At 42.5% G+C, this 12,091-nt stretch overlaps 2 protein-coding genes across 3 annotated transcripts; one reads left to right on the plus strand and one right to left on the minus strand.

Annotated features, from left to right (window-relative positions):
* The first annotated feature begins 669 nt into the window (after positions 1–669).
* Positions 670–6,586, plus strand: gjb3 (gap junction protein beta 3). Its single transcript, XM_023994704.2, has 2 exons — positions 670–834; positions 2,718–6,586. Exon 2 carries the CDS (start codon positions 2,796–2,798, stop codon positions 3,630–3,632), a length of 837 nt encoding a protein of 278 aa, XP_023850472.1. The 5' UTR covers positions 670–834; positions 2,718–2,795; the 3' UTR covers positions 3,633–6,586.
* A 1,668-nt stretch (positions 6,587–8,254) lies between these two features.
* Positions 8,255–11,578, minus strand: LOC111968819 (hydroxymethylglutaryl-CoA lyase, mitochondrial). 2 transcript variants are annotated; one of them, XM_023994705.2, is made up of 9 exons: positions 11,441–11,578; positions 10,969–11,058; positions 10,633–10,740; positions 10,337–10,432; positions 9,971–10,119; positions 9,739–9,802; positions 9,382–9,570; positions 9,137–9,262; positions 8,255–8,873 (listed from the first exon to the last, which is right to left on the minus strand). In XM_023994705.2, the coding sequence occupies exons 1-9, from the start codon at positions 11,537–11,539 to the stop codon at positions 8,772–8,774; spliced, it is 1,023 nt and encodes a 340-aa protein (XP_023850473.1). In that variant the 5' UTR covers positions 11,540–11,578; the 3' UTR covers positions 8,255–8,771. The 2 variants fall into 2 exon arrangements, with proteins under 2 accessions (XP_023850473.1, XP_023850475.1); XM_023994707.2 differs by having other exon boundaries at positions 9,372–9,570.
* Positions 11,579–12,091: the final 513 nt, after the last annotated feature.

The raw sequence follows: 12,091 nt of genomic DNA on the forward strand, positions 1-12,091 counted from the left end.
GCCCAGTCAAAACTGTTCGCTGCTCTGGCACCCCAATGGTGGAACAAACTCCCTCACGACGCCAGGTCAGCGGAATCAATCACCACCTTCCGGCGACACCTGAAACCCCACCTCTTTAAGGAATACCTAGGATAGGATAAAGTAATCCTTCTAACCCCCCCCCCTTAGAGTTAGATGCACTATTGTAAAGTGGTTGTTCCACTGGACATCATAAGGTGAATGCACCAACTTGTAAGTCGCTCTGGATAAGAGCGTCTGCTAAATGACTTAAATGTAAAATGTAAATGTAAAACATTATTAGGCTAAACCATTGTTGTCACTAAGAATCATCTGACATTAACCATAATATCTGAGCTCTAATTGATGGACACAGTAAACTATATAAAATGGGTCTATTTGCTTTTGTGCTACTAAGGGATTAACACAGGATAGTTTGATAATTAGCCAAACCAGATGTGTTTTTATTGTATTTGACATATAATAGGCCATGTGAAGGACAAAGTCACAATTTCTTTATCATTGTAAAAGTGCAGTCTGGACTGTCAGGAGGCAGATATCTATCGAACTAGTGTGATTAGTGGATGCATCAGACCGATCATAAAAGAGCGAAGAGTTGTGTATTCCAGCGAAAAAAAATCTGTAAATCCTAAAGCTACAAGATTTATTTTCCCCCACCCACAGGCATACTCCAAAGACCCATTACTCAAGACAACGACGTTCTACCTGTAGAGCGGGCTAAATCTCTGCGTAAAACGAATTAGCCCAAGATAAATCTACAGAAAAAGAAAAGTGATTTATGAACAAAAGCACAAACAACGGATTAACATTTGTTAAGTAAGTGGAATGTAGGCTATCTATTTTTAAATGTAATCTGTTACTTAATTTTGGTGTGTGAATGAGTTGAGCATGGGGTGTAGGCATTTGTATTGTTTTATTGCGTTGATGTTGAATTGTAGCCTACGTTTTGACATGCGTCACCTATTACATTTACGTTGTTTGACAAAATTCGGAGATTTACCGTACATTGTACCAACGTATCATAAAAGTTTATACTCAGCCACCTGAAAATGCGCAATAGAAGAAAAAGCTAGTTTGATGAAGAACCATGGTGCCTGTACGTTGAACTGTATCCATTCCTTTTTTGGGGATAATGTGGTAAAGCAAGTTAAACGAAGACCTACTATAGCAGCATATGCCTTCATTTGCATTCCCACCTTGCCCAATTGTAATTTCCCCCCAAAAATTCGAATTGATCAATTGCCACAAAGTATTCAGACACCTTTACTTTTTCCACATTTTGTTACGTTACAGCCTTATTCTAAAATGTATTAAATTAAATACCCCATAATGACAAAACAGGTTTTTAGAAATGTTTGCAAATGTATTACAAATAAATACTTTATTTACATACAGTACCAGTCAAAAGTTTGGACACACCTACTCATTCCAGGGGTTTTCTTACATTGTAGAATAATAGTGAAGACATCACAGCTATGAAATGACACATATGGAATCATGTAGTAACCCAAAAAGTTTTAAACAAATATAAAATATATTTTGATTCGTTTTGATGTATTCACTATTATTCTACAATGTAGAAAATAGTACAAATAAAGAAAATCATTGGAATGAGTAGGTGTGTCCAAACTTTTGACTGGTCCTGTAAGTATTCAGACCCTTTGCTATGAGACTCGAATTTGAGCTCATTTGCATCCTGTTTCCCATTGGTCATCCTAGAGATGTTTCTACAACTTGATTGAAGTCCACCAAGAACCCGATGGTCACTCTGACAGAGCTCCAGAGTTCTTCTGTGGAGATGGGAGAACCTTCCAACAGGACAACGTCCCTAAGCACACAGCCAAGACAACGCAGGAGTGGCTTCAGGACAAATCTCAATGTCCTTGAGTGGCCCAGCCAGAGGCCGGTCTTGAACCCGATCGAACATCTCTGGAAAGACCTGAAAATAGCTGTGCAGCGACGCCCCCCCCCCCCCCCCCCCCCCCCCCCCCCCCCCCATCTAACTTGACAGAACTTGAGAAGATCTGCAGAGAAGAATGGGAGAAACTCCCCAAATACAGGTGTGCCAAGCTTGTAGCATCATACCCAAGAAGACTCTTGGCTGTAATCGCTGTCAAAGGTGCTTCAACAAAGTACTGAGTAAAGGGTCTAAATACTTATCTAAATGTGATATGTGATATTATTATTTTTTATTTTTTATAAATGTGCAAACATTTCTAAAAACCTGTTTTTGCTTTGTCATTATGGGGTATTGTGTGTAGATTGAGGGGGGGGGTTTAATACATTTTAGAATGAGGCTGCAACAAAATGTGGAAAAATTCAAAAGGTCTGAATACTTTCCGAATGCGCTGTACCTGTGTGTAAAGCTTTTGGTTGTGTAAACCTCCTCAGGTAAATATTACAAGGATAAAAAGTGATCTTTGTTGATAAAGTTCACTTTTTATGCATGTCAACATGTGGGATATGTGGAAGTAAACTAATGACAAATCTATTGAAAAGGGGAAACAAAATGCCAGTGCATTCAAGTCAATTTCTCAAAAAATAGATATTATACTTCTGGTTCCTATAAAAGGCACATCAAAGTAATAGCCCTACACCCAACAATCTTCAAGTGTTTGTGAAGATTGTGAAATTAATTCATACCATGATCCAGGTTATATTGATGCCTCTCTCCCCCATCTTCTCTTTTATCTACTCAGGTTGCTCCAGTAATCCATAGTAATCAAACTAAAGAAAGCTCATTCTAAAAAGGGGGCTGTCAACATCCAGCCCCAATCATGGATTGGAAGACCTTCCAAGCCCTCCTAAGTGGGGTGAATAAGTACTCCACTGCGTTCGGCCGTATCTGGCTCTCTGTGGTGTTTGTGTTCAGGGTAATGGTGTACGTGGTGGCGGCAGAACGCGTGTGGGGCGATGAGCAGAAGGACTTTGACTGCAACACCAAGCAGCCCGGCTGTGCTAACGTCTGCTACGACCACTACTTCCCCATCTCCCACATCCGCCTGTGGGCCCTGCAGCTCATCTTCGTCACCTGCCCCTCCTTGATGGTGGTGATGCATGTGGCGTATCGCGATGAACGTGAGCGGAAGTACCACGCCAAGCATGGCAACAAGGCCAAGCTGTACGAGAACACAGGCAAAAAGCACGGCGGCCTCTGGTGGACCTACCTGCTCAGCCTCTTCGTCAAGACAGGCATCGAGATCTCCTTCCTCTACATCCTCCACAAAATCTATGACAGCTTCTACCTGCCCAGGCTGGTCAAGTGTGAGGTCAGCCCCTGCCCCAATCAGGTGGACTGCTACATCGGCCACCCCACAGAGAAGAAGGTCTTCACCTACTTCATGGTGGGCGCCTCGGCCCTCTGCATCGTGCTCAACGTCTGTGAGATCATCTACCTCGTCTCCAAGGGCGTCGCTCGCATGGCACAAAAGATGAAGAGAAGAGAGCGCACCTTGGCCTTGCATGAACGGTACAACARGGATAATTCCTGCAGTGCCTGCAGCACTCTACCTATGTCTAGGCTGGAGAAACAATCCTTAAAGCCCCAGTTTCCAGGCCACCTACAAGCCACCTTACCGGCTCACATGCATGCGTCTGCCCCTAACCTGTCCTAGAGTGGATGTCCACTCTATCCCAAGACTGAACCAAACATGGAGGCCTATGGAGCCAGGCCTCACCTCATTGGTCAAGCCTGTTCAAGCTGGTCCTCCTGTAAGACTTTGTATGAGAGACAGACTTTTCTCAAAGTCTCTACTGCCCTAGCTATTACTGCCCTATACTGCCATGGAGCAAGGCTTTGTATTGATGTCCATGACCCTGGGGCTAGACAACCCTGTCGTGAGCCACATTCMATTTTATACAACTAAACTCTTACTGCCAGACTGAATAACCAGCCCTTCCAACCCATTTCCCTTCACWATCAACGTTTCCCTTTCAATGCAACATAGCGAAACAAAATGAACTATGCAAGTTCATTTTACTATTGCATTGACACGCACGACTCAGACCGTACTCTACACAGACCGGTGTGGCATAACCAATCAGAGCTGCAGTAGGCCTATTTAAGAAATTAGTCCTGCTGGGGTGTGGTTTATGGCCAATATACATTGTGCATAAGAAGGGCTGTTCTTAWGCACGACGCAATGCGGAGTGCCTGGACACAGTCCTTAGCCGTGATATATTTGCCATATACCACAACCCCCCAAAGTGCCTTATTGCTATTATAAACTGGTTACCAATGTAATTAGAACGGTCTGATATACCACATCTTTCAGCCAGTCAGCATTCAGGGCTCGAACCACCCAGTTTATAAATGCAAATTGATCATTGCCATATAGGGATCTGTGCCATTCGCTTTGAACTTGACTGTGTTTACAGCATGAGCGGTCGTGAGTAGATGCGCTTTTTTATTTATCAAAGCGAGAGCTGTATGTAGCCACATGTGCACATTTTGTTCATATCCTTTGCTAGTTAGTGAGTTATTAGCCCAGTTATAAATAATGTATAGTCAGCAATGGGGGAGTGATTGCTTCATACAAGAGCACAAAACGTGTAAACTTCTTTGAAAATGTGAGTCGAGTATGAGCTTTTTTTTGTCTTAAATGGGCAGTGTTGTATTTTGAGACAGGTTTGACTAAACTAAGTAGCCAATAGGCAGCAGAGGGTAACATCATTTGTCTGATTCTCTGAAATAGTGTTATGGGAATAATACTGCATGTTATTTTGTAAAGTGGTTTCTTACATCAAACAATACAATAACCTTTTCAGTCACCTCCTTGTCTGAAGGACAAGGTAATGTCAAGCCCTGCATGTTTTTTTTTAAAGTCTCATGGAATGTAGGGCTACATTGAACATCACACATTGGCTGCTACTGTAGGGTGAATGATAGAACAGCTATTTCAATGTTAAAATGTTATGAGACGCATTTTCTCCATTGTTTATTTATGGTTGGCCACTCTGGTAGGCCTACATTATGATCAAATAGCCACAATAGCCCTTTTGACTACCGTCTGAACCTGTAACTTGAAGTGGGTACAGCCTCAGCGTTCACATTAAACGCGCGCTGGAAGTTGCACAGAATTTTCACAACGGTCAAGTTTGCGCTCAGCAGACCTGAAATTTGCTCTGTGCCAAAAATATTTGAGGGAATATAGGGTGAAATGCTCATAGGGAACTATTTTGTCAGAGTGACAAGCATGTATTCAAGACACACGAAGGCGTGTATTCACCCACATCACCAATACTTTGGAGGTGTGCTAAGGCGCTATAGAAACAGGGACTACTAGAAAGAAAATGCATTTCAGAGGTTTGCTTATTAATTACTGAAATGTGTTGTTACTTGCCTCAAAGATATTTGTATACTCTCTGTTTTATGACTTCAATATGAGACAACAGAATGATAACAAATATCTTTGCTTTGACAGTGTTGGTGCAAGATTAGTCTAAACTGGACAGTGGCTTACCACTACTTGGCAATGGTGCATCAACATAATTAATCATTTATTTGGTTTTATTTAAAGCATGCATTCTAATAGAAGCTCCTCTATCATTTAATCACTTTTTAAATTGTTTTACTCTATTACAAGACTACATCAAATCAAATTTCAAATCAAATGTATTTATATAGCCCTTCTTACATCAGCTGATATCTCAAAGTGCTGTACAGAAACCCAGCCTAAAACCCCAAACAGCAAGCAATGCAGGTGTAGATGCACGGTGGCTAGGAAAAACTCCCATGAAAGGCCAAAAACCTAGGAAGAAACCTATAGAGGAACCAGGCTATGAGGGGTGGCCAGTCCTCTTCTGGCTGTGCCGGGTGGAGATTATAACAGCACATGGCCAAGATGTTCAAATGTTCATAAATTACCAGCATGGTCAAATAATAATAATCACAGTAGTTGTCGAGGGTGCAGCAAGTCAGCACCTCAGGAGTAAATGTCAGTTGGCTTTTCATAGCCGATCATTAAGAGTATCTCTACCGCTCCTGCTGTCTCTAGAGAGTTGAAAACAGCAGGTCTGGGACAGGTAGCACGTCCGGTGAACAGGTCAGGGTTCCATAGCCGCAGGCAGAACAGTTGAAACTGGAGCAGCAGCACGGCCAGGTGGACTGGGGACAGCAAGGAGTCATCATGCCAGGTAGTCCTGAGGCATGGTCCTAGGGCTCAGGTCCTCTGAGCCTACATCTGGCTCGGGTCCTACATCTGGCTCAGGTCCTACATCTGCATGGTTCCTCTCATATTTATGTTGTAATGCCACAACAGATTGTCTGTGTTTGTACATACTTGTACACAAACGTTCCTCATCCAAGGCCTATGTTGATTCAGATGAGAGACCCGGAATGCTGCTGTTTAATTTATCAAGTCCACGTATGCAAGTAAATGCTGGCATCTTGGAAAGTTGGAGCACAACATCTGACTACAGAGAAACGTGGATAAAACAGTGTTTCTCAGTGAACAATGGTGTGGACACCTGATAGCCTCACATTGTCATGAACAGAACCTTCACAATCAGCTTCAAACTTCTGTTTTGTACATTATTTTGTATAAATAAAATATGAACATTTATTTTACTTTGGCATCATTCATATTACAGTAGTGGACTTAATTCCTGTTCCTGTTTCACTTTATCTGGAAAGTTACTCTTCAGGTAACTCGGTATTCAGTAATATTAGATATTTGGCCCCATTTCTGTCTGACTTAGCCTGAGTGACTAGATCAGAACATATCTAATCAGGACCTTAAAACAGCCCCACGTGACATACAGGACCAAGCCAGCAGCACAGGGCAATGACGTCCTGTTATACAGGATGTTTAATTAATTAATGTACACACATGCACAGAGTGAATAGATGTTCCCAACACAGTCTTGGTTTTTGGCATACCATTGCTTTAGGGTTCATTTTAATTTAGAAGTCAGAATTTCTCTGATGTTTATGTCCAAGTCATTGTTGGCTCATACGTATCAACCAGGAAAGGACAACATTTTATTTGAATGTTTCTCTGGGACTCTGAAGTGTAAGCAAGCTAAAGGAATCTCAGTATAGCAGGTCCAGCTTCTCCGTCAGGTTCTCTGTCGGTTACTACTAGGTGTGGAAGACAAACACTGCCTGTTTGTTCTGTATCTCTTGCTTTACATTAAGTGCAAAATCCCAACCTCTCAGAACATGACTCAACCATTACCTCCCACCACTGAGATGTCGGTTCGGGTTCCATTCAATCAGTATCGCGTGATCTAATTTTTCGACTGAGCTGACATATGCAGCGTTTACCGTGAATGTAGTCTCCGCTAACGCGGGAACATTGCGATACAGATGAAGTCTTTAGAAGAATCCGATTGGATTCCTGTACAGTACGTCCTATGGTTTACAAGTATCTCAATGGTACCACCTTTGATTGGTTTTGAAGTGCCATGAATGAATAATTATATATATTTTTTAACCTTTATTTAACTAGGCAAGTCAGTCAAGACCAAATTCTTATTTACAATGACAGCCTAGTTTAACTGCCTTGTTCAGGGGCAGAACGACAGATTTTTACCTTGTCAGCTCGGGGATTCGATCTAGCAACCTAGATCGCCCAACGCTCTAACCACTAGGCTACCTGCCGCCCCAATGTGGATTCCTCAACTAGTCTAGTGTTATAAACTCACCAGAACTCTAGGTGATTCATCTCTATGTCCTGGTTGGGTAGGCAGTGTCATGCTGGTAGATATTTCAGCTACACTTCCGTAGCTGTGTCACAGACACTGGCTGTGTAAATGCACAGGGTTATGCCATTTGTTCGATTAAATATGCATAACACATTCATTAAAGAGTAAGTATTTTATTTATTTAAATACAGCCAAGAATTTAGCTTCCTTAGATTTGTGATAAACTTTTCTAACAGCGTCATTTCAGTAGTGCAACCTTTTACAATAAATATTTACATTCACAATGAGACACACCAAAACCAAGAATTAAACAGACGAAAACATTACAATTCTATTCCAACTGCTGGAATGACGGACTTTACTGCCCTAATATGGTAGGTTTGCAAATCCCAAGTGGTTTTCAAGTAAGGATAGTCGTAAGATTTGGAAGATGACAATAACAAACATGACAACACAATGGCTAAATCCTGTGACTCCCTGTCCCATAATAGAAATCAATTTGTTGATTCTCATCAATAGATCTGTTTTCTATTCCACTCTACAAACATCAAGGTCTGTTTTAGATACCTACTGCAATATACTGCCATTACCCATCCTTTAGCCACAGTTCCAACAGCTGTCTGAACATGAAGATTGACAAATAAGGACAAGGCTGTTTGTACACCCAAATGGTCAATACAACAATAAGTGTCAATAATCCCTTCATTTAACTTTCTGTTGATTTAAGTTTGGTATGAGATACATATTCAACAGCATAATATACTCTGAATAAACCGTTTGTGCATTAGCAATGATCATGTAACACACAGAGGGAGAGGACAACAAGGCACCAGGTGTATGGAGGACATGACAAGAATGAGAAGGCACCACTTGAGCAAGGCTTTCCAACTATTTTGATGTTTTCATTTATAAGAAAGGTACTTTACTTATATCAAATAACGGAACACACACAATTCTTACAACCGTTTTTACCTACAGCTAAATCAAAGTATATTACATCTAAGTGGCACAGGTGTGTGTGTGTGCTTTGCCTTGGTAATGCCTTCTGGCCATGTCTGTAGGTATCATTCGTGACATCCCTCTTATAGGCCTTCGTGGAGCCAGGTTCAGAGTTTGCAGGTTGCCTGGGCCACTTTAGAGCTAGTCTTTCTGTTCAGGGAACTACAGATGAACGCTCCAGCATCCATCAGCTTGGGCAGGTCCACTCCCTGAGACAGAGGGAGAAGGAGGACAACAGAGTCACACACTGAAACAGGGAACTTTACATGTGTACTGACCAGTTTATAAAGAGAACTGGGAMTCCTCCAGATCAAACGTGTTGTGTTAAAAGTAAACACTGAAGACAATTAATTTTTCAATACACAGGAAGTAGAACATTTTCTCGTAACAGATTGCCAGACTCTATTGGACTGAGGGAGGAAGTGAAAGAGGGAGACTGATAAAGAAAGAGAGGGAAGAGGTGAATTCTCACTGTCTGAATGCCGAGTCCATGCAGCATGTACACCACATCCTCTGTGGCCACATTCCCAGAAGCCCCTTGTGCATATGGACACCCGCCCAGGCCAGCCACGGACGAGTCCACAACACTGATGCCCATCTGCAAAAATAAACAGCATCTTCATCAAATGTATGCCAGAAGTATTGCAGTACTTTTTATACACCAAATCAGAGTCCTCCTCTATATTGCACTCAGTTTCAGGTCTTACTGTGCAGTACCTGCAGGGCGATAAGGATGTTGGCCAGAGCCTGACCATAGGTGTCATGGCAGTGGACTGCCAAGGYGTCAACAGGCACCTCCCTGCTCACTGCCTCCAGCATCTTAGTCATGCCGCCCGGTGTGCCCACACCTATGGTGTCGCACAGAGAGATCTCATAGCAACCCATGGAATACAGACGCTTGGCTACCTGCATTAGAGAAAGCAASAGGTGAAATCTTCAAGCAGGTTTAAACCTCTATGACACTGTTAATAAAATCTATTTGGAGTATAATTACATTTATAAGGGAAAATGAAGAGACAGTTCTCAGTGACAAGTAATAGAATGCTGGGCTTGGTCTGAGTCAGAGGAACTCACCTGAGCCACTTTGTCTGGTGACACCTGGCCCTCATATGGGCATCCCAGCACACATGACACATACCTGAGGGAACAGAGCAAGGCGGTGAGACTGATGCCCTGGAGTCAAACAACCTGACGTCTTAGAGAACTGTAAACAACCCTACAGCATTTTAAAGACTTTCCCATTGAAAATCACAACCGCTCCCATTTTCTTCCTCTGCCTCTCCCTATGTCTGTCTGTCAATCTTACCCTCTGACTCGCACACCGGCCTCTTTGGCTGCTTTGGTGACCTCCTCAAAGCGCTGCAGGCTCTCATCCACAGAGCAGTTGATGTTCTTCTTACTAAACAGCTCAGAGGCTGCCCCAAATATGGCCACCTCTGCTGCTCCTGCCTTCACCTGAGACAATAACCAGCAACATACTTGCTCAATACCTACAGTCTAAAAATACCACATTGGTTACAATGGTTTAATAATTAGCTTTGATGGAATTATTAAGTTACTGAGTTACATGAGTTACTCAAACATCTCTGTGTTTCTGTTATGTGTCTATTTGATGTTGAGGTGACACAGTAAGCACAGTAACATGTGCATGGAGCCAATCAGAGGTATGTACAGCTGCCTGGAAGCCCTTGAGGTTGGGGGTCAGTACGGGATAGGACACACCAGGCCGTCTGTTGATCCCCTTCATCACCTCTACCTGGTCGGCCATCTGTCAATCAGGAGGGACAGGACACATCACAAATTATGCAATTGCAACTATTTTCATAATTGAATGAATACAGTATCCATAATAAACATCTGTAAAGCAAACTATGGTAGTCACATGGACACCGATATTCAGTGATGATCTGGAATATACAATGTGAAAGGAGATGTTGTTGAGTAAACGAAACACTCTAGTAAGCTCACCTGTGGGACCCATTTTGGAGAGACAAAGCTTGTGGCTTCAATGACAGGAAGACCCGCCTCTGAGAGCATGTCAATCAGGTGAATCTTAACTTCAGTAGGGACAAGAGTCTGACAGGGACAGCAAGAGAGACATGAGTTATGACAATAACATCYGCAACAGGTGACTTTTGACACAGTTCCCTAGAACTGTAAAAATACTTCCTGGTTCCTCATGAGTTTGAGCGACACCCACCCAGCCACACCTGCTCAATTCAATGCACCACCAAAAATATGTAATTCACCGGTGGACTCAGAAAAAAAAGCATAAAATCCTAATAAAGTGGAATACTACTATACCTTTTCATTCTGAAGACCATCTCTGGGTCCAACCTCCACTATCTTTACCCTCTCTGGGAGAGCCTTCCCAGCAGATGCACCAACCTGAACCTGTCAACAACAGAGGTAAGTGTGAGACAGTACACGTAGCTAACTACAAGTAAACACACACACACACACACACACACACACACACACACACACACACACACACACACACACACACACACACACACACACACACACACACACACACACACACACACACAATTATGGCTATGGCATTGCTCGTTATACCAAAATATAGTATTTCACACACATTTTAAAAGCGGTCCTTAGCATTAATTTTAACCAAAAGTTAGTTAGTACTCTAGTAACCTTAGCTAGCTAAGTTAGGCTAATAACAGGCACTTGTTTAATCAAATAAAAAATGTATTTAAAAAAAAGCCACTGCACTGGAGAGATGTTGAAGAAAGAAAACACACGGACTTACTGATTTCGCCACTGCTGCTGAACAACTGAAGAATAAACATTGATGACCCATTCTAGAACCAAAGGTGCTTCGGTTGACAAATCTCATGACAGCCGCCATGTTCGTCCAGCCTTAGCAGTGACGTAAATTTCTTCTTCTTCTTTGGGATTGGGTTGGCAGATAGCATCCAACGTTAAGGTGCATACACCGCCACCTACTGTACTGAAGTGTGAGGCCAGCCACGGCCTACCTACGTTAAATTATCTTCATTATTCCTGTTCTTAGGAAAAAATTGCACCACCAACTAACCCTACCCCTATATACCACTATTTCCTAAAATTTCAAATCACCACCCCATTAAGTCTTCTGCAGTAACATCTCATACACCCAGGTTATTCTCTACAGTTAACACCTACACTCATTAAAAACCCACTACCCCATTCCACTACTTTGATCCTATCTGCTCCTGCACCATGCCAACGGCMTGGGAGGACGGGACACCACCACTCAACACACCCTGTAACTCTTCTGAAGTCAAATCTCGTATACTCTCAGGATTCCTCCCCCTTGACCCATCCTACTGTACTTTCTTCACTGCCTCAACATACAACAATTTCTTCTGCTGGTCCTCTACTCCACAAAAAAAGTAGTACATTACCGCCACCTACTGAC

Source organism: Salvelinus sp. IW2-2015, linkage group LG9, assembly GCF_002910315.2.
Source record: "Salvelinus sp. IW2-2015 linkage group LG9, ASM291031v2, whole genome shotgun sequence".
NCBI lineage: Eukaryota > Metazoa > Chordata > Actinopteri > Salmoniformes > Salmonidae > Salvelinus > Salvelinus sp. IW2-2015.